General features: G+C 39.2%; 1 protein-coding gene across 3 annotated transcripts in view; it reads right to left on the bottom strand.

The window, feature by feature from the left end:
• GKAP1 (G kinase anchoring protein 1) overlaps positions 1-23,898 on the bottom strand; it is a 91,747-nt gene extending 67,849 nt beyond the window's left edge. The window contains exons 1-5 of one of the 3 annotated variants that reach the window (XM_070375417.1): positions 23,527-23,898; positions 22,957-23,091; positions 18,205-18,324; positions 8,998-9,250; positions 5,892-6,035 (exon numbers count right to left, since the gene is read on the bottom strand). In XM_070375417.1, coding sequence (XP_070231518.1) covers positions 5,892-6,035; positions 8,998-9,207 — 354 coding nt within the window. In that variant the 5' untranslated portion in view covers positions 9,208-9,250; positions 18,205-18,324; positions 22,957-23,091; positions 23,527-23,898. The remainder of the gene's footprint in view (positions 1-5,891; positions 6,036-8,997; positions 9,251-18,204; positions 18,325-22,956; positions 23,092-23,526) is intronic. The other 2 variants (XM_070375418.1, XM_070375416.1) reach the window with 2 other exon arrangements.
• Between the last annotated feature and the right edge of the window lie 381 nt (positions 23,899-24,279).

Here is a 24,279-nt window from a genome sequence, read left to right as displayed (position 1 = left end):
ATTAAGAACAGACACATCATGGGATACATGATAAAAGATGAGTTCTATGAAATACAAGAGGAATGTGAAAAACACAGGCTTTGAGAGATCACACAGGTGGATGATTTAAATTTCTCTTCTACCCATGCTAGCTGTGACATGGGGCAAGTTACGTTCTTCTGTGAATTTCAAGTTTGCTGCTGCTGCTAAGTCGCTTCAGTAGTGTCCAACTCTGTACAACCCCATAGACGGCAGCCCACCAGGCTCCCCCGTCCCTGGGATTCTCCAGGCAAGAACACTGGAGTGGGTTGCCATTTCCTTCTCCAACGCATGAAAGTGAAAAGTGAAAGTGAAGTCATTTAGTCAAGTCCGACTCCTAGCGACCCCATGGACTGCAGCCTACCAGGCTCCTCCGTCCATGGGATTTTCCAGGCAAGAGTACTGGAGTGGGCTGCCATTGTCTTCTCCAGAATCTCAAGTATATTTATACATAAAAAGAGAACTTAAATACCTACCTTGCAGGGTACTTTTAAAAATTTAAAGCTATAATATATGTAAAGTACCTAGTACAGTGCCTACCTTGCACAAGAGTTGCACACAGTAAATAAGAATTCCTCTTCTCTATGCTGGAGAACAGGAGAAAATAAGACTGCTTAGGTAGGTAAAATTGGGTTCCAGACACTCCCTAAAAACTAGGGATTCAGGATAGATCAAAGAGGAACACTGATAAAAGTGATTTTAAAGAAATAAACTGGCATATTAGGAGAATGAGAACTTAGAATCAACGGGTCTGGCTAAACTACTGCAGTCCCAGCATACAGAAACCTGGACCTGACCATAGCAATGCAGGAAACAAAGAACACCATTTCTCAGCAAAGAATGACCAAGTTTTAGAACACTGATTAAATATGAAGAATGGAAGAAGGATGAATCAAAAATAAGATTTTTGATTCCATATAACAGGGAGAAAGGCAGCACAAAGCTACAATATCAAGAAAAACAAAACATGATTCCAAATTCCCTAAAGTTGTCTAAATTAGAGAATTAATCACAAGACTGCTATAAATGTAGTTTTCAATGTAATTAATTATCAGTACATGTAAAGGTAGAACTGAGAGGGGAAAAAAGTTTGGGCCTGAAAGACAGATACTGGATAAGAAAATGCAAATAAAACCATGTTTCTTAAAAAGTACCTTATATGTAAGTTTGCAAGTTGAGAGCTGCTCATCATTTTCTTTGTACCCATGGGAAGAGGATGAAAGGAAGAAAAAGAGGAAATGACCCTAAAATGCCTACAGGATTGGAGAAGATACTTACATGTGTCCAAGATGGAGTACTTCAGACTCCCTTCCTCTAGGTTTCCTTCATGCCTCCTATCCCTGCTGCTGCTAAGTCACTTCAGTCGTGTCCAACTCTGTGTGACCCCATAGACGGCAGCCACCAGGCTCCCCCATCCCTGGGATTCTCCAGGCAAGAACACTGGAGTGGGCTGCCATTTCCTTCTCCAATGCAGGAAAGTGAAAAGTGAAAGTGAAGTCACTCAGTCGTGTCCAACTCTTAGCGACCCCATGGACTGCAGCCTACCAGGCTCCTCCATGCATGGGATTTTCCAGGCAAGAGTACTGGAGTGGGATGCCATTGCCTTCTCCGGCCTCCTATCCCTATCCAGTAGTAAAACATTTTTTTTGTATTTAAATAAACCTATAGGCTCAAGGGTTTATGATCAGTTAAGGAGTATGAAAAATTGATGAAAAATGAGGACAGTAAATATTTTAGGACATTTTAAAAAATTTGCAAATCAAAGTACCGTAAATATTTTACCCACTTTAAATCCAAGCAAAACAAATCCCAAATGAAGAGTTAATAGTTAATTTCCAATTCTCATAGGCATCATGGGAACAGGGTTATTGCAGAACACGGGACATAATTCTGAGAACATTTAACACTTGCAACCAAGTGTTTAGCTCTGCTCCTCTAACTCAATGATTTTCAAAGTGTAGAAAGCAGAATTATTTCCCAGAAAACTTCAAATAATCTTATTTAACATTATGATTTTTAAAGTTGGCAAAACCAATACAATATTGTAATTAACCTCCAATTAAAATAAATTTATATTAAAAAAAAGTTGTCAATATTCTGCAAAAACTATGTGTTCATATTAATGATCATGTTCCATTCAAGTCAGCTAACACACTTTCATATCTTCTGAGTGCTGTTTACATTTACTAAGTTGAATGCTTTAATTATATATCAAAGTAGTAAAAATAGTTCACTGATTCATGGAAGGATTAAAAGTAGCAATGAAAGTAGTAAATAATACAACTTATAAAAAAATAGCATTAATTTTAAAAATGGACAGGACTCTAATACAGTGAATACAGAATATAAATCTGTGTGTCAGGACAAAAGTGGTATCATATAAGCAGCTAAAAAGGAGAATAACAGAAAATTAAAATACCAAAATTAAGAGCCTCTTGATGAAGGTGAAAGAGGAGAATGAAAAAGCTGGCTTTAAACTTAACGTTCAAAAAACTAAGACCATGGCATCCAGTCCCATCACTTCAAGGCAAACAGATAGGGAAAACACAGAAACAGTGACAGATTTTATTTTCTTGAGCTCCAAAATCACTGCGGATGGTGACTGCAGCCACGAAATGAAAAGACATTTGCTCCTTGGAAGAAATGCTATGACAAACCTAGACAGCATATTAAAAAGGAGAGACATCACTTTGCCGACAAAGGTCCATAAAGTCAAAGCTATGGTTTTTCTAGTAGTCACGTATGGATGTGAGAGTTGAATCATAAAGAAGGCTGAGCACCAAAGAATTGATGCTTTTGAACTGTGGTGCTGGAGAAGACTCTTGAGAGTCCCTTGGACAGCACAGAGATCAAACCAGTCAATCCTAAAGGAAATCAACCCTGAATATTCACTGGAAGGACAGATGCTGAAGCTGAAGCTCCAATACTTTGGCCACTGATGTGAAAGGCCAACTCACTGGAAAAGACCCTGATGCTGAGAAAGGCTGATGGCAGAAGGAGAAGAGGGCAACAGAGGATGAGATGGTTGGATGAACATGAGTTTGTGCAAACTCTGGGAGATAGTGAAAGACAGGGAAGCCTGGCATGTTGAAGTCCACAGGGTTGCAAAGAGTCAGACACAACTTAGCGACTGAACAAGACGACACCAAATACTTGACATTTCAATTTACTGAACCATCAGTCTATTTGTTCCTAGTTTTCTGCTATGAAATATGGTCAGACCAGTGACCTGAAGACATAGTTTTTGTTTCACTTTCAAAGTGCAATAACCTGTGTGAGTTTTTCCAAAACAAGTACCAAGTAATGCTTTGGAGAACAAAAGTGATGAATTTTGTTGCTAAAGTAAAAAAAAAAAACAAAAACAAACAAACAAACACAAAGAGCACTCTTTATAGTGAAATCAAGTGCAAGTCAAACTATCACCAAGAGACTTATTATACCAGCCACAAGGTTAATGAGAAATATCACTCTCACAAACAAAAAACAGAACAAGCTATTGGCAAAACACCTTTATCAGGTGGACTAGAGGATAGAATGTGAGAAAACAATTAACTATGCACATGCCAGCAGACATTTCACTTCAGAGTTGGACAAAACCAGTGATATGTGGGGTCTGAGTCAATACAACAGGAGAAAGAAATACACAGAATCTGATCTATTTTTCATTCAACATCCATTAGAAGAGATTTTTCTATTATTTTTGAGCCATGATGTAAAATTTTAAAAGGGTAACACTGGAATCAGTACTGTGTACGCTAAGTCACTTCAGTCGTGTCAGACTGCGGGGCTCTATGGACTATAGTCCATAACGTTAACTGCCACCTCGACTTTCATAAAATGTTCTAGCTCCTTGATTTTTATTAAAACAAAAAATAGGTGCTGTCTAAAATAAATTTCTGTTCCCTGTAACAAATCTTTTTCAAAGTGCACTTTCACTTTGGACATTAAGTACAATGTTCTCCTTTTATGTGGCAGAAACTTTTCTTCTGTTGACATGAGATTAACTAAGATTCAGTGCTTGCTCCTAAGTAGATGTAATGGATGCTTCTTTACTGTCTATCTTGTTGCTGTTTAACGCAGCTCTCAGATTGTATGCTGAGGCTTAGTTGATGTAAATTTATGTTATTACTTTGACGATTTAGGAGTAGGAAACTGTCTTGGTATTACTCTTCTATATTTAAAATAAATGGTCATGTAACAGACAAGATTTCTATATCCAGCTTTTCAATCGGCTCAGTTTGAATGTCATTCTTTTGGCAGTGGATATCCAGTTTCTCCAAAACCATTTGTTGTAAAGACATACATGGAGTTTCTCACAGTGCTGTTGCCCTGTGTGAAGAAGAATACCGACCACAACTGCACGCCTTCTGCCTACTACAGTCAGTCTGGTCCCTATTTTTAAAATCTATTATTCCACACAGTAAAATAGATTGCAAGTGGTATACTATCTATCAGTTTCAGAGCTTGCCTTATCTCTTCTTTACTTATCAGTGTAATTATCCCAGGAACTACGCTACTTCCCAGGACTTTGATTATTTTCCTACAAGTCAGACTTCCAAATAAGGTACCAGGTTTTCCTAAGTGACCCATCAATAGTATATCTAGTAGAAATTCCTCAAAGTTCCTCAGCCTTGGATGACATTTTTAGATAGGGTTAGGGCCAAGTTAACTATTTCTTTCTCCTAATTACCTGGTCATTTTGGCAGTAATCAATAGGGTCAGGAAGAAAGGCAATAAATATCTGTTCTTAAGTTCCCATATTACATGGAATTTATTTTGATGCAGAACTGAGCAGTTTTCCTTTATTAATTTTCCAGTGCCCCTTGGGCCACTGGGAGAAATTCTCTCCGGTGAAGACACTGGGAAATTCTATTACTGTCTAAACAAGTGTATCATTAATAATACTTCTAAACCAGAATAAAATGTCATAATGAATGCTGCAAAAGGAAAACAAGAATCAAATAATCCCCCTAAAATAAGATGATTTATCCAGTTAACCAGTACCCTGAAATATCATTTTTGCACAGCTCCAGTGTAATAACAAATGCTTGTAATGATGAGCCTGAGGCACTACAAATTTCTATAGAAAATGTTATAATTAACATAGCTTATGTTAAGAGCATGGTTTAGTATAATTCTTTTAAAACTGAAACTCAAGCACAACAGGTATAGCCACTCCATTAAGCCAAACATCTGCTAAAATAATATTTATTTCCAACAGATCAAATGACAGTTTAACAGATAAGAAAATAACTATTCATTTTTCATACATACAGCATCTTCTAGAGTACATTCCAAATTTAGTATGTCATTTTCCTGAATACCACAAACACAAAAAGAAGCTGATTGGTTTTATTAAATTATCTCTTTGATTTAGTTATAATGACATTTCTTTAATAGAGGCATAAAAGAAGAAAACATTGCATAAATAGGTTTAAAAAAAGAAATGTCACAAACTTTTACAAGACTGAAAAGGAAAAGTTTCCCCTCAAAGTCTTTCTTCTTTAAACAAACTGTCACTGACTATTTCTAGTTAGTATTGGTCTTACAAATATGATTTTCTTTACTTTAAATAATTTAATCCTGTTTTTCTACCTTCCCTATCTCTACCTCATTTGTAAAAAGGCAGATGAAGTAAAAACTCAGAAAATAACTGTTTGAAACTAACAAACTAACAAAAATAATAAATGTGTCTATCTGCTTTCCTAGTTACAAAAACCAGAACCTCTTATTAAAAGTAGCATACACGTGTGAGTTAATCCAATATAAAATGCTCCTCAGAACAGTAGTGTCATGGTTGGATGCACTGCTATATAAAAAATGCAAAAATTCACTGAAATCTAAAGCAAAACAACTTAATTTACTTAGCTGACCTGCTCATCTCTTTGTCTCCACTCTTGCCAATTTTCTTCTCGTGAATCCTTCTGTACTGGGTTTGGTAATGAAAGCTCATGTTGAGCATTACTAATAGCATGGGAGGATTTCTGTGGAATTTTCTTAAAAGCAAGATTCCTGAGCTATGGAAAAAAACAAAAAAAAAATATTAAATTCAGTTTACCAATACTGGGATACTAATGATTTTTTTGGAAGTTAAGAAATCAATATTTTTATACTTCTAAATACTCATTATGCTAACTCACAAAGTCACTATGTGAACTTTTGTAATCTTTGTAGAATTTCACCAGCTTGAGAAAATTTTGGTGGATTTCTAGATGAAATGATTAGTAAGTAAAAATGGATTATACTCTATTATACCACCATTTGAACCAATTTAATGATCCTGGTTTACTAAAGGGTTTATAGGAATAGAGAACAGGATAACAAGTATGCTTTTAAAATACAAAACAATAAGGTTCAATAAGATTAAACTTTAATGGCTTATAAATTTAAAAGTTTAAATAGTGAGAGAAGATAGCTTGAGGAACTCTAGCAACTACTTTGCTAGTCATGAAAAATACAGAGCCTACAACTAGCAATATATGGTTAGGAAAATACTTTAATTGGTTACAACAGTACAGTGGGGAAAGAGGACAAATCTTAGAGGTCTGTCTTAGGTGATACAGATTGCTCTACATTAGTAAGTTTGAGGAACTTTAAAATATGATGACAAGAGACAGAGCAGTTCAAACATTCATGCCCCATGATTATCTCATTATAGATGTCTGCTGTTTACATTTAATGTAGAATAATGAGCTTCTAATGCAGCAGACATTAGTGTCTACCCTAACAATGTTTGCAAGGTAAAAAGTTCGAGTGAGAACAGATGCTAATTTTGTTCCTCTTATATTGTAAAGACTGTAGCAGTTTCCCCTGTATCTCTAAAAGGGGGAAAAAAAAAGTGATCTAATAGCTTTAAAGATTTCTTCAATAAAAGCAATGGATAAGTTTTTCAAAAAATACAGGGCCTAGCCCACAAAGTAACATAATGAATTAAAACTGTACTGGTCAAGCCACTCCCAACAGTAAGAATAATCTGAGACACAGAGGTTGAAACAGGGAGAAAAGTACTGAGAGGCTATTATGGATTAAATTGTATTGCCTCAAAAAATATGTTGTAGGCCTAACTCTTGCTGTCTGTGAATATGACCTCATTTAGAAAAAGGATCTTTGCAAATATAATCAAGTTAAGGTTAAACTGAATTAGGCTGGGCCCTAGTGAATGAAAGGTATAGACAAAGATATACGAAGCCAAGAACACTGAGGACTGACAGCTACCATAAGAAGCTAGGAAGAGGAGAGAGGAAAGGAAGGATTCTACTCAGAAAGAGCCTGGTCCTGTTAACACCAGGGTTAGAACTTTCAGCCTCTACAACTGTTAAGTGAATACATTTCTGTTGGTTTAAGTCACCCAGCTTGTGGTATTTTGTTACAGAAGTCCTAAGAAACCAATAAAGAGGCTTTAAATCAAGGATCAACAATTTAACACAGACTATTCTGCAGGAGGGAGTGATGAGATGCAAATACTGCTTTAAGTAGGTGGTTTCTGCTGTGGGAAAGCAGAGTAGAGGAGATGCTGTTAAGAGATGAAGCCATGGCAGGTTCAGTGCTGATTACAGAAAATCGACTGATAGAACTATCGCTACGCAAGTGGGAAGGGAGGATCCTCAGGCTCATTCTCAGTAATGCAATGTAAACCCCACTATTATCTTATTTTCTGTTGGCCCAAATCATCTTTAATTCCAAAAAGAAAATGGTAGGCAATCAAAAGTTCTCTAACCGGACTTCTGAAAGGTTTTATAGTGAGAAAAATGTCTTTTAAAAAAGTGACCCTGTGTGGCAAAATTTTAAAGAGGTACTCAGAAAGCAATGGTGATGGAAATTAACAAATTGAAAAGGCTTTTTCACAGTCTTGGGATATTATAAAATGAATATAGAGAGGAAAAAAACACTTTTACTACTTCTCTTATTCAGTGATAGAGAAAGGTCCTTATATACCTTCGGCTCTATTAAAAGACAAACACAGGCTAGAGTTGTTTTTCAGTATTTCTTTTTTTTCTTTTTCTTTTTAATATAAATTTATTTATTTTAATTGGAGGTTAATTACTTTACAATATTGTACTGGTTTTGCCATACATCAACATGAATCCGCCACAGGTACACACGTATTCCCCATCCTGAACCCTCCTCCCTCCCAGTATTTCTTTTAAAAATAAATGGGCATATTACATGTTGGTCATATAACTCATGCTAGGAGTATTTAGGGGAGAAGGATCTGTCTTGTACTTACTACCCTTAAGAAACAGATGACAAATGCATAAAAATGTATGCATTTCAAGGCTAGTCATAGGATTATTATCTATAATAATAAAAAAAAAATGGGAAACCTAAATGTTTATCACAATAGTCTGATTAAGTAAACTATGACAAAGCCACATACTTTTAAATAATGTGGACACATTTAAAATAATGTTGATTTTTATTTTCCATGTGAGATTTACTCACATGGAAAACTGCTCATGCTAATTTTTAAATTGCCAGTTATAAAAGTCTATTATATAATCTAATTTCATTTAAGTTAAATATGAATGTAGATATATATGTGTGCATGTCTATATATTCAAAAAACATATGTATGTGTACAGAAAACACATACCAAAATATTAATTTGTTATATCTCTAGTTAAAGTCACTAGAGAATAAATATTTTTATTTTATATTCACAGTTGATGTTTTTTAAAATATTTTTTATTTTATATTCAGAAATGATCTTTGTTTCATTTTAAGACTTCCTGTGTTTTTCAGGAACTTTTTGGAATGAGCACATAAGCTTCCATAGACCAGGAAAAGAAAGGCATTCAATATGTTCATTACATTAGACTTCAAATACACACAAATTCATATATTTATATATATATTATAGTCATCATTACCAAGTACATATGGACCAGGAACTGTGGATACATGGATCAACAAGATAGTAACTGTCCTCATGCTTACAATCTACTGGGAAAGCAGATGTGAAATAATTATAATTGCTACCTCATTTGCTTCACTCTGCTGCTGTTCCTTCTTTTTTCTTCTTTTCTCTCTTTTTTTCTCATTTGTAGTTGATTTATTTGTTTGAGACTTTCCAGTATTTCGACCTTTGCCTTTTCCAGGCTCAGAATCAGAACCACTGCCACTATCCACTTGCAACAAGGCAAAACGAGAGGCAGTAGTGGGGACGGAACTAAGTACAGCTGAGGCCATTGTAAAGATTTTTCTTTCAAAATATTTCTGTCAAGAATAATTCCTGTGGGAAGGGAGAAAGGAGGCAGATGAGTAAACACAGTAAAATCTGTTTTAGATATCAGAACAAACAGAAATACACACACACTTCTCCTGACACTGGATTTAGTAACATTTGCATTCATACCCACAGTCCTACGGGCAATAACATACTTTTTAAACTTAAGTAAACTACATAAAATGTATAATATAAAACAAAAAATCATATACTGAGATTTCACAATTATTACAAGGCTGCTGCTGCTAAGTCACTTCAGTCGTGTCCGACTATCCATACAGTTTCCAAAATTAGTGACTTTCCTCTTTCTTTTAAATACGCCACCATATATCTATGAAGTACATCCTAAGTCTGCCATAATTCGTACATATATTTATGGAGAACATCCTAAATCAATACAGTTTATTAATACAATGAAAAAGTACATATATCATTTTTCACTGCGCTAGAGACCACTGGTCCTGCTGCTCCTGCTGCTGCTGCTAAGTCGCTTCAGTCGTGTCCGACTCTGTGCAACCCCATAGACGGCAGCCCACCAGGCTCCTCCATCCCTGGGATTCTCCAGGCAAGAACACTGGAGTGGGTTGCCATTTCCTTCTCCAATACATGAAGGTGAGAAGTGAAAGTGAAGTTGCTCAGTCGTGTCCAACCCTGAGCGATCCCATGGACTGCAGCCCACCAGGCTCCTCCGTCCATGGGATTCTCCAGGCAAGAATACTGGAGTGGGCTGCCATTGCCTTCTCCCACCACTGGTCCTACTACATGCTTACCCTCAACTTTGAAGACAGGGAAAAAGGAGTAGGAAAGGAACAACATTCTTATCATATACAAATTCTGCCTTAAGTTTGATTCTAGAGTGACAGCAAAATAGAGAACTTACCTTCGAGAAGGAAATGGCAACCCACTCCAGTATCTTGCATGGGAAATCCCATGGACAGAGGAGCCTGGCAGGCTATAGTCCACGGGGTCACAAGAGTCGGTCAGACACAACTAAGCAATTAAACCAACGTCACCACCACACACGCAAAACCTGAAAATATTCATAACCAACAGAACCACACATCAAGAATTACTGAAGGAGGTTCTTTAAGTTACAGGGAAAATCATCCCAGACAGAAATGTGGCTCTTCACAATAGACAGAATAATACTGGAAATAGTAACTACATTGGTTAAGTTCATAAAATTTTCTTCTATATAAATGTCCCTAAAGCATGACTACAGAGAAGGCGATGGCACCCCACTCCAGTACTCTTGCCTGGAAAATCCCATAGATGGAGGAACCTGGTAGGCTGCAGTCCATGGGGTCGAGAAGAGTTGGACACGACTGAGCGACTTCACTTTCACTTTTCACTTTCATGCACTGGAGAAGGAAATGGCAACCCACTCCAGTGTTCTTGCCTGGAGAATCCCAGGGATGGCGGAGCCTGATGGGCTGCCGTCTATGGGGTTGCACAGAGTTGGACACGACTGAAGCAACTTAGCAGCAGCAGCAGCAGCAGCAGCAAAGTATGACTATTACAACAAAAATTATTATATATATATAAATTATATATGTAAAATTTATACTATGTAATATATAAATTATATATAATATAAAAACATTATAACAAAAAATACCATATATTGTGTTTTTATAATTATACATGTAAAAATAAAATGTGTTATCTCAATAGTATAAAAAAGAGAACTTAAATTCTCTCAACCAAAGCAAACTGTTCAAAATCACCTTCTACCATCTTTTTAGTTAACTAATCTCAGTGCACCCTCTTTCAGTTTTTTTTTCTTTGATTGTAGCTAATTCACGGAGAAGGCAATGGCAATCTACTCCAGTACTCTTGCCTGGAAAATCCCATGGATGGAGGGGCCTGGTGGGATGCAGTCCATGGGGTCGCTAGGAGTCGGATACGAATGAGTGACTTCACTTTCACTTCTCACTTTCATGCACTGGAGAAGGAAATGGCAACCCACTCCAGTGTTATTGCCTGGAGAATCCCAGGGACAGGGAGCCTGGTGGGCTGCCGTCTATGGGGTCACACAGGGTTGGACATGACTAAAGTGACTTAGCAGCAGCAGCAGCTAATTCACAATGCTGTGCTAGTTTCAAGTGTACAGGGAAATGATTCAGTTATTTATATACATGTATATATTTTTACTCAATTATTTATGCTTCTGAACTGTGGTGTTGGAGAAGACTCTTGAGAGTCCCTTGGACTGCAAGGAGATCCAACCAGTCCATTCTGAAGGAGATCAGCCCTGGGATTTCTTTGGAAGGAATGATGCTAAAGCTGAAACTCCAGTACTTTGGCCACCTCATGCGAAGGGTTGACTCACTGGAAAAGACTCTGATGCTGGGAGGGATTGGGGGGCAGGAGGAGAAGGGGACGACAGAGGATGAGATGGCTGGGTGGCATCACTGACTCGATGGACGTGAATCTGAGTGAACTCCGGGATCTGGTGATGGACAGGGAGGCCTGGCATGCCGTGATTCATGGGGTCGCAAAGAGTTGGACACGACTGAGAGACTGAACTGAACTGATATATATATATATTATTTATGGGGCTTCCTGGTGGCTCAGTGCTAAAGAATCCACCTGCCAACGCAGGAGATGCTGGTCCAATCCCCATGTCAGGAAGATCCCCTGGAGAAGGAAATGGCAACCCACTCCAGTTTTCTTGCCTGGGAAATATTGTAAACAGTGCTCAATGTTCACAGAAGCACTATTAACAATAGCCAAGACATGGAAACAACCTAAATGTCCATCAACAGATGAATGGATAAAGAAGATGTATGTGTGTGTATAGACTTGTGTAATCCAAATCATCTGTTTGTGATATACAAACACAATGGAATAATACTCGTCCATAAAAGAGAATGAAATAATGCCATTTGTAACAACATGGACCTACATATGAACACATTAAGTGAAATAAATATGACAAAGACAAGTATCAAATAATATCACTTATATGTGAAACTAAAAATATAAAATACAAATGAATTTATTTACAAAACAAAAATAGACTCATAGACATAGAAAATGAACCCATACTTAACACAGGTGATAGACAGAAGGGGTGAGAGGAAGATTAGTTTGGGATTAACATATTCACACTATGATATATAAAACAGGTAAATACCAAGCACCTACTGTATAGCAGAGGGAACTATATTCAATCTGTAAACAATGCTGCTATGAAGACTGGGTGCCTTCATGGATTACAGCTTTGTCACAGCGTAGTGGCTTGCATAACTCAATGAAGCTATGAGCCATGCTGTGCAGGGTACCCAAGATGGAAGGGTCATAGTGAAAAGTTCTGACAACATGTGGTCCACTAGAGGAGGATATGGCAAATCATTACTGATTCAAGAAGCCCATGAACAGTATGAAAAGGCAAAAATACATGACACCAGAAGATGAGCCCCCCAGGCCAGAAGGTGTCCAATACATTACTGGGGAAGAGTGGAGGGCAACTACTAACAGCTCCAGAAAGAATGAAGCGGCTGGGTCAAAAAGGAAACAATGCTCAGTTGTGGATGTATCTGGTGATGAAAGTAAAGTCTGACATGGTAAAGAACAACACTGCATAGGAACCTGGAATGTTAGGTCCATGAATCAAGGTAAATTGGACATGGTCAAGCAGGAGATGGCAAGAGTGAACATCGACATCTTAGGAAATCAGTGAACTAAAATGGACGGGAATGGGCAAATTTAATTCAGATAACCACTACATCTACTACTGTGGGCAAGAATCCCTTGGAAGAAGGGATCATCAACAAAAGAATCTGAAATGCAGTACTTGGGTGTAACCTTATAAATGACAGAGTGATCTCAAATCATTTCCAAGGCAAACCACACATATTCACACTCTGATATATAAAACAGGTAAACAACAAGCACCTACTGTATAGCAGAGGGAACTATATTCAATCTGTAAACAATGCTGCTATGAAAACAGCAAATGGCAACCCACTCCAGTGTTCTTGCCTGGAGAATCCCAGGGACGGGGGAGCCTGGTGGGCTGCCATCTCTGGGGTCACAGAGAGTCAGACACGACTGAAGTGATTTAGCAGGATAGCTTCATTGAGTTATGCAAGCCACTACGCCATGACAAAGCTGTAATCCATGAAGGCACCCAGTCTTCATAGCAGCATTGTTTACAGATTGACTATAGTTCCCTCTGCTATACAGCAGGTGCTTGTTGTTTACCTGTTTTATATATCATAGTGTGAATATGTTCATCCCAAACCAATTTAATCTTCCCCTCACCCGTTCTATCAACATCACAGTAATCCAAGTCTATGCCCCAACCACTGATGCCAAAGAAGTTGAAGCTGACCAGTTCTATGAACACCTATAAGATCTTCTAGAATTAACACCAAGAAAGATGAAATATGTCCTTTTCATCATTGGGATCAGAAGGCAAAAGTAGGAAGTCAACAGATACCAGGAATAACAGTCAAGTTTGGTCTTGGAGTACAAAATGAAGCAGGGCAAAGGCTAACAGGGTTTTGTTAAGAGAAGACGCTGGTCACAGCAACCCCCCTTTTCCAACCCAAAGGATGTCTCTTCACATGGACACCATCAGATAGTTAATAATGAAAAGAGACTGATTACGTTTTCTTTGCAGCCAAAGATGGAGAAGCTCTATACAGTCAGTGAAAACAAGACTTGGAGCTGGCTGTGGCTCAGATCAAATTTCAGGCTTAAAATGAAGCAAGGAGGGAAAACCACCAGGCCATTCAGGTATGACCTAAATCAAATCCCTTATAACAATATAATGGAGGTGATGAATAGATTTAAGGGATTAGATCTGGTAGAGACAGTGACTGAAGAACAATGGACAGAGGTTCAGTAGGCAGTGATCAAAATAATCCCAAACAAAAAGAAATGCAAGAAGGCAGGGTGGTTGTCTCAGGAGGCCTTACAAATCACTGAGGAAAGAAGAGAAGCAAAAAGCAAGGGAGGAAGGGGAAGATATCCAAATGAAGGCAGAGTTACAGAGAACAGCAAGGAAAGGTAAGAAGGCCTTCCTAAGTGAACAATGCAAAGTAACAGAGGAAAACAATACAAGGGAAAGACTAGAGATATCAAGAAAATTCCTTCTTTCTCTTCAAGAAAGCGGAATATATCAAGGGAATATTTCATGCCAAGATGGCCACAATAAAGGACAGAAATGGTATGGACTTAACAGAAGCAGAAGATATTACGAAGAAGTGGCAAGAATACACAGAAGAACTATACAAAAAAGATCGTCATGAGCCAGATAACCACAACGGTGTGACCCACTCACCCAGAGCCCGACATTTTGGAGTGTGAAGTCAAGTGGGCCCTAGAAAGCATCACTACGAACAAAGCTAGCGGAGGTGATGGAATTCCACCTGAGCTTTTTCAAATCCTAAAAGATGATGCTGTCAAAATGCTGTACTCAATATGCCAGCAAATTTGGAAAATTCAGCAGTGGCCACAGGACTGGAAAAGGTCAGTTTTCATTCCAATCCCAAAGAAAGGCAATGCCAAAGAATGTTCAAACTACCACACAACTGCACTCATTTCACATGCTAGCAAAGTAATGCTCAAAATTCTCCAAGCCAGACTTCAACGGTACATGAACTGAGAACTTCTAGATGTTCAAGCTGGTTTTAGAGAAGGCAGAGGAACCAGATATCAAATTGCCAACATCCTACAGATCATAGAAAATACAAGAGAATTCCAGGAAAACATCTGCTTTTGCTTCACTGACTACACTAAAACCTTTAACTGTGTGGATCACAACAAACTGTGGAAAATTCTTTAAGAGATGAGGATACAAGACTACCTTACCTGACTCCTGAGAAACCTATATACACATCAAGAAGAAATAGTTAGAACCAGTCATGGAAAAAGTGACTGGTTCCAAATTGGGAAAGGAGTACGACAAGGCTGTATGTTGTCATTCTGCTTATTTAATTTATATGTGAAGTACATCATCCAATATGACAGACTGGATGAATCAGAAGCTGGAATCAAGACTGCGGGGAGAAATATCAACAAACTCAGATACGCAGATGATACCACTCTAATGGAAGAAAACGAAGAGGAATTAAAGAGCCTCCTTATGAGGGTGAAAGAGGAGAGTGAAAAAGGTGACTTGAAGCTCTACATTCAAAAAACTAAGATCATGGAATCCAGTTCCATCACTTCATAGCAAACAGAAGCAGAAAAACTGGAAGTAGTGACAGATTTTATTTTCTTGGGCTCCCAATCACTGTGGACAGTGACTGAGGCCATGAAATTAAAAGATGCTTGCTCCTTGGAAGGAAAGCTATGACAAATCTACACAATGTATTAAAAAAACAGACAACACTTTGCTAACAAAGGACTATCTAGTCAAAGATATGGTTTTTCCAGTAGTCATGTATGGATGTGAGAGTTGGACCATAAAGAAGGTTGAGCACCAAAGAACTGATACGTTTGAATTGTGGTGCTGGAGAAGACTCTTGAGAGTCACTTGGACAGCAAGGAGATCAAACCAGTCAATCCTAAAGGATGCCAACCCTGAATATTCCTTTGAAGGACTCCTGCTGAAGCTGAAACTCCAATACTTTGGCCACCTGATGTGAAGAGCTGACTCACTGGATAGACCCTGATGCTGGGAAAGACTGAAGGCAAAAGGGGAAGGGGGTAGCAGAGGATGATATGGTTAGATAGCACCAATGGACATGAGTTAGCATCAATGGACTGACCCAATGGACACGAGTTTGAGCAAACTCTGCGAGACAGTGGAAGACAAAGGAGCCTGGCTTGCTGCAGTCCATGGGGTTGCAAACAATCAGACATGACTCAGCAACTGAACACAACAACAAATTAACACTGGGGTACACATAGCTTTTTGAATTAAAGTTTTCTCTGGATAAATGCCCAGGAGTGGGATTGCTGGATCATATAGTAGTAACTCTGTTTTTAGTTTTTTAAGGAGCCTCCGTACTATTCTCCACAGTGGCTGCACCAATTCATATTCCCACCAACAGCATAAAAGTGTTCTTTTCTCCACACCTTCTCCAGTATTTATTATTTGTAGATTTTTTTTAGATGACAGTCATTCTGACTGGTGTGAGATGATACCTCATTGCAGTTTTGATCTGCATTTCCCTAATAACTGCTGCTGCTGCTGCTAAGTCACTTCAGTCGTGTCCGACTCTGTGTGACCCCATAGACGGCAGCCTATGTTCTTCACTGGAGTGGGTTGCCATTTCCTTCTCCAATGCATGAAAGTGAAAAGTGAAAGTGAAGTCGCTCAGTCGTGTCCGACCCTGAGCGACCCCATGGACTGCAGCCTACCAGGCTCCTCTGCCCATGGGATTTTCCAGGCAAGAGTACTGGAGTGGGGTGCCATTGCCTTCTCCGCCCTAATAACTAGGCATATTGAACATCTTTTCATGTGCCTGTAGGCCATCTGTATGTTGTCTTTGAAGAAATGTCCATTTAGGTCTTCTGCCTATTTTCTGATTGGGTTGCCTTTTTGATATCAAGCTGTATGAGCTCTTTATATATTTTAGAAATTAATCCCTTATTGGTATCTTTCAGCTTTTAAAGAAATTTTTAAACTTATGATATCAAAGGTCCTCTAATAAAAGAATATATATATATAATTGAATCATTTTATTTACACTAGAAACTAACACAACACTGTAAATCAACTATACAATAAAAATTTTTTTAAAAAGGTCCTCTAGTAATATCTAACCCAAATCCTTTGGCTTTACAGATGAGACAACTGGTACTTAGACTGGTTAAGCCACCCTGCAAGTTACTGTCGAAGTCAGGACCAGAAATTAGATTTGCTTACACTCTGAAGTTTCTAAGAAGCCTTGTAACTACTAGAAGACTTAAGTACTCTCAGTTCAACAGAAACAGATTTTCTTAATTGTGAAATTCATAAATGTTTTACTTTGAAATGTATTGAATATATAACTGAATAAAATATTAAGTTTAAAAAACTAAAGGAACACTCTAAGTAACCAGCACAGAGATTAATGAAATGTTAACCCCCTATGGGCCTCCCCAATAGCATCCCCCTAACACCCAACCTGTTCAAAGATAAGTTATTATCCTGATTTGTGTGTTACTTATTCCTTTTTCTTTATAGTTTTATCACGTCTGCCTTGAGCCACAGTGCTCACACCTAAACGAGCTACTCTTATTTCCACAATATCCTACTGCTTACCCGGGACACCCTACTTATTCATTGCAGAAGGAGACTGTTTAAAAGTGTGAATACCAGGAGGTAAGGATCATTAAGGTACATTTTGAAAGCTAACCACACACTATGGTTATCATGTTTTCACCCCCCAGGAGGAAACAAAAATGAGAAGCATATATTCAATGTTCTATCTTAACCTAACAATCCAGAAAATTATTTAGAAATTTTTCAGTTTTTTGTTAAACAATGAGGGAAAATCAAAAGAAGAGCTGATATTTGAAGATGCCATCTAATAGTTACGAAATCAAAGTATTTGTATTATAAGATCATGTTAATACCTATTGTTCCTATGCCCAGAAATAAATGAATTAAGATAAAATACCACAGCATACAGAGATGACATTACACCAATAAAATTAAGACATATTTTTAGGCTTAACTCTTTCCCACAAACTTGAGAATTAAGGCTTTGTAAGTTATTAAAAGGGAGAAAATACTAAAAAATGCAAAGAAATTTTCAGACTCAAAAATATTATAGAAAACATTAATTCTGCTTCCACTTCAACATGCCATGTTAAAATCCTGCTAAGTTTTAGTAGTTCTGACCACTTTAGGTACACTAATCCTACACAGTTGTTCTATAACTACTGTATTTAATTTTAACTCTTGCAACTATAAACTGCATATGATAGCTGTTCAAAAATATTCACTGCCCCTCCCTGAAAAAGAATTATGTATCACTCTCATGTTGAATGCAGACATGGCCAATGTGACTTACCAGTGAAATGTAAGCTTTAAAAGCCGAGCGTGGTGAGCCATGTTTTTTCTCTGCTTCTGTTACTGCAGAAGCATATGCTTAGATGAAGTCTCCATCAGTCAAGTCTGATGGAGTCTGAAACTACAATGAAAAAAATCTCCTTACTAACCTGTAATGGATATGTAGCTTGAGTAGGAAAGCAACTTTGCTTCTTTAAGCTGGTGAGGTTTTCAGGTTGTCACTGCAATATTATCTAACTTTATCATCACTAATAGCTTACACAAATACACTTCCTCTCCAATTTAGGACTGATACAAAAACTGAATTTCATTATCTGGACTGTCCTGCATGAGTGAAATGTTCACAGACATTCTAAACATCTCTTACAAGCTCACAGAAATTGTTTTTCTTTGAAATGAAAAGAAAACAGTTTTTGGCCTTCAGAATTTGCAGTTGAGCCACTGAAAAGAGTCAAAGACCTAAAGATTTTATCTAACATACTACATGAGGAGAACACCAATCTACCTGAAACCCAAGAATCACAGTAGTGACCATGTCTTAAATAGTGGACATATGTGACAAGCAACAAATGTTTCCTGAATGAATGAGAAGAAATAATAAAAGTGAAAAGAAAGCATTAGAATACATTGTGTTAACTGAAAAAAGAATCAGTGTTAAACACTCAAAATAACTTTTTCTGATGAGGCAGCTACCTATGCTACACCTTAGCAACCCAAGTGCTTAACTAATGAAAGGTAGATGGAAAGGGGGAAATGTTCACCTGCAATGATCCCTTGTTTGGTCAGGGGCTACAGATGGGAGAAGAGAAGAGTGGTGGCCACCTATATCACTTTAGTAAAACTAAAGGCAAAAAATAGCTCTACTTAGCAGCTGAAGGAGTAAAGAGATGGGACAACTGGAAGGCTGATCAACTGTATCATAAGTTCTACTTTAAAAAAAAGTGATAAACAGACAACACATCAACTCCCTCATTAGTCATGAGAGGAATCTATGTATCAAAAATGCATATACCATACGCTAACCAATACTTCACAAGTGGGAAGAGGGGTGAAATGTAAACTTTAAATGAACGAAGGGAATAAAAATAATCCCCAGTTTGTAAACATGTTAGTTGTTTACATACCAAAAAGAATGAGATGCATGGGGCTACCCATGATGCCTATCTTCCTTTCTATAGTTTTCATTATTTTCCCAAATAGTCTATAATAATTTTCTATAAGAAAAAAAAAATCTCATCTTGAAAAGGAAAAATGGCTATCTATACCCAAATTCAAAAAGGAAAACATAATATAATCAATGCAATATTGATTTTTCTGCCCTGTGTCAAAACTTAGAAAGGGCAACTACAGGTCAGAATTAACAATGACATGCCTCAGGTCCCTTATGTTAGTGACTGAGAAGACAAATGACAGAAAGCAATTGTTAAAGACTGTGTTGCATGTCTTTAAGAGAACACTGCCTTCATTAACAAATTTTTCCGAATTTACAAAAAAAAAAAAAAATCATGTCATATAATTCAGGAATTCATTTGAAACTACTTTTTAAAAATCTTAAAGAGAAAAAGAGACAAATAAGCAGACCACAAAAACATCAGACTTTTAAAGATACTATTTCAGGGAAAGGGCTTCTTGTGAGCATAGGGTTAGAGGTCTTGTGTCCCACACGTCTGCATCTCCATCTATAGTCATATCAAAGAGATACTTAGGTAAACAGATGCAAACGGAGCTCTTCGCCCTCCCCCATCTTCCCGTTCTTTCTCTATTACATAGTCTTTAAAATCCAGGTATTCAAATGCTCATTTATATACATACACTTAAATAACATGGAGATAATTAAGATACACAAAACAAAAATATAGTAGACATCCACTAAGTTACCTACATTGGTCAGTCTATGAATGTAATGGCTAGTGTTCTATGTTAAACAGTTACACATTACTAAAATACTACACAAATCAGTTTTTTTGGTCCAGAAATGTAATATCATTTTCTGTTTATCCCTCTTCCTGTTGAGTTTTCTTTTAAAAATAATGTAAAGGCTAATTTAAGTAGTTGAAGGAAGACAAAAGTTCACAAGATAACTTAAAAACAAATGCACAATAAATTTACAAATATAAATATGCAGGCAACTCATCACATGAAGTGCAATGTTTTATACTTTCTTAATGAACACCATTAGTAAAAACTATTTATTCCTCTATACTTGAAATTGCAGTAATATCAAATTACAGGAAAGTCTCCACTTTATACTCAGTACTAAAAAAAAAAACTTATTATTAATATTAGAACATATGTTAGATTTTCAAAAGCAACTGTCCTTCCTCAGACATTGTACCCCACCAAAACAATTATTTAGGACTTCTTTGGTGTCAGAGTAGATAAGAATCTGTCTGCCAACGCAGGACACACGGGTTCAATCCCTGGTCTGGGAAGATTCCGCGTGCCACACAGCAGCTAAGCCTGCGCACCACAGCTGCTGAGCTGGAGCACCTGGAGCCCGTGCTCCCTGACACAAGAAGCCACCACAATGAGAAGCCTGTGCATTGCAACTAGGGAGTAGCCCCGGCTCACCACAACCAGAGAAAGCCTGTGCACAACAGTGAAGACCCAGCAGAGCCAAAAATAAACAAACAACAACAAAAAAACTACTTAAAACTTCCTGACCACACATTTAATTTTACTTGTTTATAGCTTTTGCTATGCCTTTTGCCTAAAATGCCCTATATCTCTTTCACTTACAACCTGTATTGGGTTAGCCACAAAGTTTTTTTGTGTGTGTGGTTTTTCCATAAGATCTTACAGAAAAACCTAAAGGATTTGGCCTACCCAGTATTTGTTCCCCAAAATCTTGCTCAGGTGCTAGCATCTCTAAAATGCTTCTTCTAACCTGCCTGTTTAATCGTTTCCTCCTCTGCAATATTTCTGTACTCTATATTTACTTTTATTACTGGACAGATTTAATTAAAATTATGTTTATTGTGCCCAGCTCTTTATAATCCTGATTTCAATATCCTGAAAGGCAAGGGCCTCTTTTTTCCATCCCCAACAAAAATCACAGGACCTGGCACACAAAAGATACGTTTATTGAATTTGTTTTTTTAAAAAATATTTACATTCCCCAAGTATACAGCTATCTACACATTCAAAGACCTGCTCTAAAATAGAATGCAGCAAAATGCAAAGTGCACTAGAGATAATCCTCAATTCCCAAAATGCAAATGTGAGTTAATAGTGGTTATTAGCAGTTCAAAGTTGCTTCATTGTTAAGTGGCATTCTACTAACTCATCATCACCACAACTAATTTCGTTTAAAAGGTATATTTATTTAGGAAACAGAACTGGTTTTAAAGCGTTAATTTAAAAGAACTAGAATACACCAGGAGCTTAAGTAAATACGTTTTTTAAATGAATAGCCTAAACTGCAAGAAGCAGGTTTTATAAATGGTTTTATAAATGGCTGAGCCTCTTGGGTTCCCCTACCAAAGTTCTGAGAAAAAGTGCCACTATGATATCATTCTTCTCGACTATGATCATTCTAGGGTCAAGAAAGATGGTAGCAGTAGCCATCCTTCAGTCCAGGGAACCATAATTAGGGCACTTCAAAACTGATATATGTTTAAGCTCCTCTATCAAGAAAGATATCCCTTTTTACAAAAACGATAGTGATCTTCCACTAACATAACCAACCAGTAAGCCTGGTGAAAAACGAAATGCATACAGTGTGGTCTCACTGAAAAGTAGCTTAGATTTTAAAAAACAAAAGCCATAAAATGAAATGGCACTGAGTATGAGTGACTTAATATCTGGTGAAAATTTTGTATTGTATTTTTTTCATGTTCTGTTCCTCAAATAACGCCAACTACACAATATCTTTCACTTTGGCGTCTTATAAACTAAGGTTCACAACCAGTAAGTGCCAGGAACATACCCAAACTTTGCTCTCAACGAACTTAATACAAACATTTTTTTTTCCTTCATAGTTCAATACTGTCTCCCGTCTCTAACCTGCAGCATCTAATTTCTGTGGATTGAAAAAGCTAAGCAAAAAGTACAAGCAGGTACCGACTGAGGAACTAAAGAATTCTCCCATGAATAAAGCACACGTATTTTCATTAGTCCCAATGATCTCTTCCTGCTCAACTTCTGAATTCTTCACTCTTTATAGAGTGAAGCCACCTGATTGATGTCTTATAGCTAAGTTTGTTGTTACCAATTATGACATCATCTTCCGTTAATCAGGATCTGACTAATGTGAGCTTATGTGTTATAAACTTGTTGAGAAAAAAAAAATCTGTATTATTTTTAATTGCCACGAAGTTTAATATTCTTATAGCTGGCAAGTCAAATTTATTAAACCGACGATTCAGGTTACACTTACAAGCACGTTTACTATGTAAAGAAGCAGACAATAATGAAAAGTGTAGAGAACATTTCAGTGGCTGTCCAGTAGAGGAAAGACTATTTTTCTCATTAGTGCTTCTAATGAAAGCCATAGCACTTACTCAATTGGAGACTCCAGGTAAAGTTAAAAATGAAAAATCTAAAAGAAGTTGGAGAGAAAACACAATTTAATAAGCCATTTACTGTTCAATATCGACCAAGATCCCTAAGTGTTAGAAATGACAAAATTTCTGGAAGACTGCTTATTACAAACAATAACTGCAAAAAAAAAAAAAAATTCAAAACCCTTCTCTTTTTTCAATAGCTAGCGGGAGAAGGAGGAGCACTTTATTCAATAAGTAATTTACTATACCTCATGCATGAACGAAAGCCAAATTTCACCCATAGGCTGTTAACCGATGCTCCCAAAGTTACTCGCGCAAAGTACAAACGAGAAAGAAACAGGGCTGGGAGAGACCGAACTCTGGCAAAGAAGCGGTTTCAAAACCTGCAACGGAGAAAAACAGCGAGTCGGGTCGTTGCTCCAGAAATTTCCGAGCGCCTGGCTTCCCGGGAGGGAGAGCGATGCCCGCGGCGGGGAGGGGGCGGCGGCACCTGTCACTCGGCGGGCCCGCGACCGCGGTCGCCCCCTGGCCGGGCCCCCGCGGGGTCTCGGGAGGCGCAGGCACCGCCGGTGCGCCCGGGCCTGGGGTCGGCGCGGGTCTCTCTCCGCCGCCCCCGAGCTGGGCGCCGAGGGCCTTCCTGAGGAGCGGCCCTCCCGCGCACTCTGCCCAGTGGCTCCGGCCAGCGGGGCCCGTCGCCTCAGGCCGAGTCCCCAACGGCCGAGCCGGGACGCCCGGAGCGGCGCGGCCGGGCCGCCACCACTGCCTCAGGGGCGCCGAAGCTGACCCCCCACGAGGCGGCCCGCCCTCCGCGTACTCACCGGGCCTCTCCGGCCGCCGGCTCGGTCCTCCTCTCCCTCCTCCCCCCGCCGCCGCCGCTCCGCGGCTCCCGGGGCGGCCGCACTAGGCGTTGGGACTGCGCTGGGTCAAGTGTCGGGGGCAGGGGCGGGCTCGCACGGGGCAGGGGTCGCGCGGCGGCCCCGCGAGCGGGCGCCGAGCACTAACGGGCCCCGGGGAGTCGCGCCGGGCGGACGGCAGCGGGGAGCGCGGCTGCGGGCCGCGGAGAGGGGCGGAGAGAGCGCGGCCGTGAGCCGAGGGCGGGAGGGAAGTCCCGGCTGAGGGGGCGGCGTGAGAGCCGCGGGGCGGAGCGGGGGAGGGGCCTGGCGCGCCCGCCGCCGCGCGCTGGGGTTTGTTTATTTTCTCGGTTGGTTGCGGCGCTAGCGCGTGGGTAGAGGTTCGCCGGTGACGTGAGCGCCCAGAGTTGGGGGAAAGGACCAGAACCACCTGCTGGAGAAGGGGAGCTACGGGGGCCGTGCAGGGTCCAAACGTCTCACGTAGGCGGCGGCGCAGCGGTCTTCTGGGTTACCGGGAAGGGGAGAGCTTTCCCGGAGTGAGTGGGAGGGGGGAGGTCTCCCGAGAGAATAGGACTCCAGGCCATACCCCCGCAGGTCGGAGGCTTCACCTGCATCGCGGAGAACAGAGAGCCCTGCCGTGGAAGGAGGCCTGGGGAACATGGGGGCCCGAATTCCCAGCCGTTCGGGGGCCCGACCTCCGGTCGGTTAAGTGGGGATGGT

Source organism: Bos mutus, chromosome 8 (assembly GCF_027580195.1).
Source record: "Bos mutus isolate GX-2022 chromosome 8, NWIPB_WYAK_1.1, whole genome shotgun sequence".
NCBI lineage: Eukaryota > Metazoa > Chordata > Mammalia > Artiodactyla > Bovidae > Bos > Bos mutus.
The sequence above is the reverse complement of the archived record's forward strand: the minus strand, read 5'-3'. Positions and strand labels throughout refer to the sequence as shown.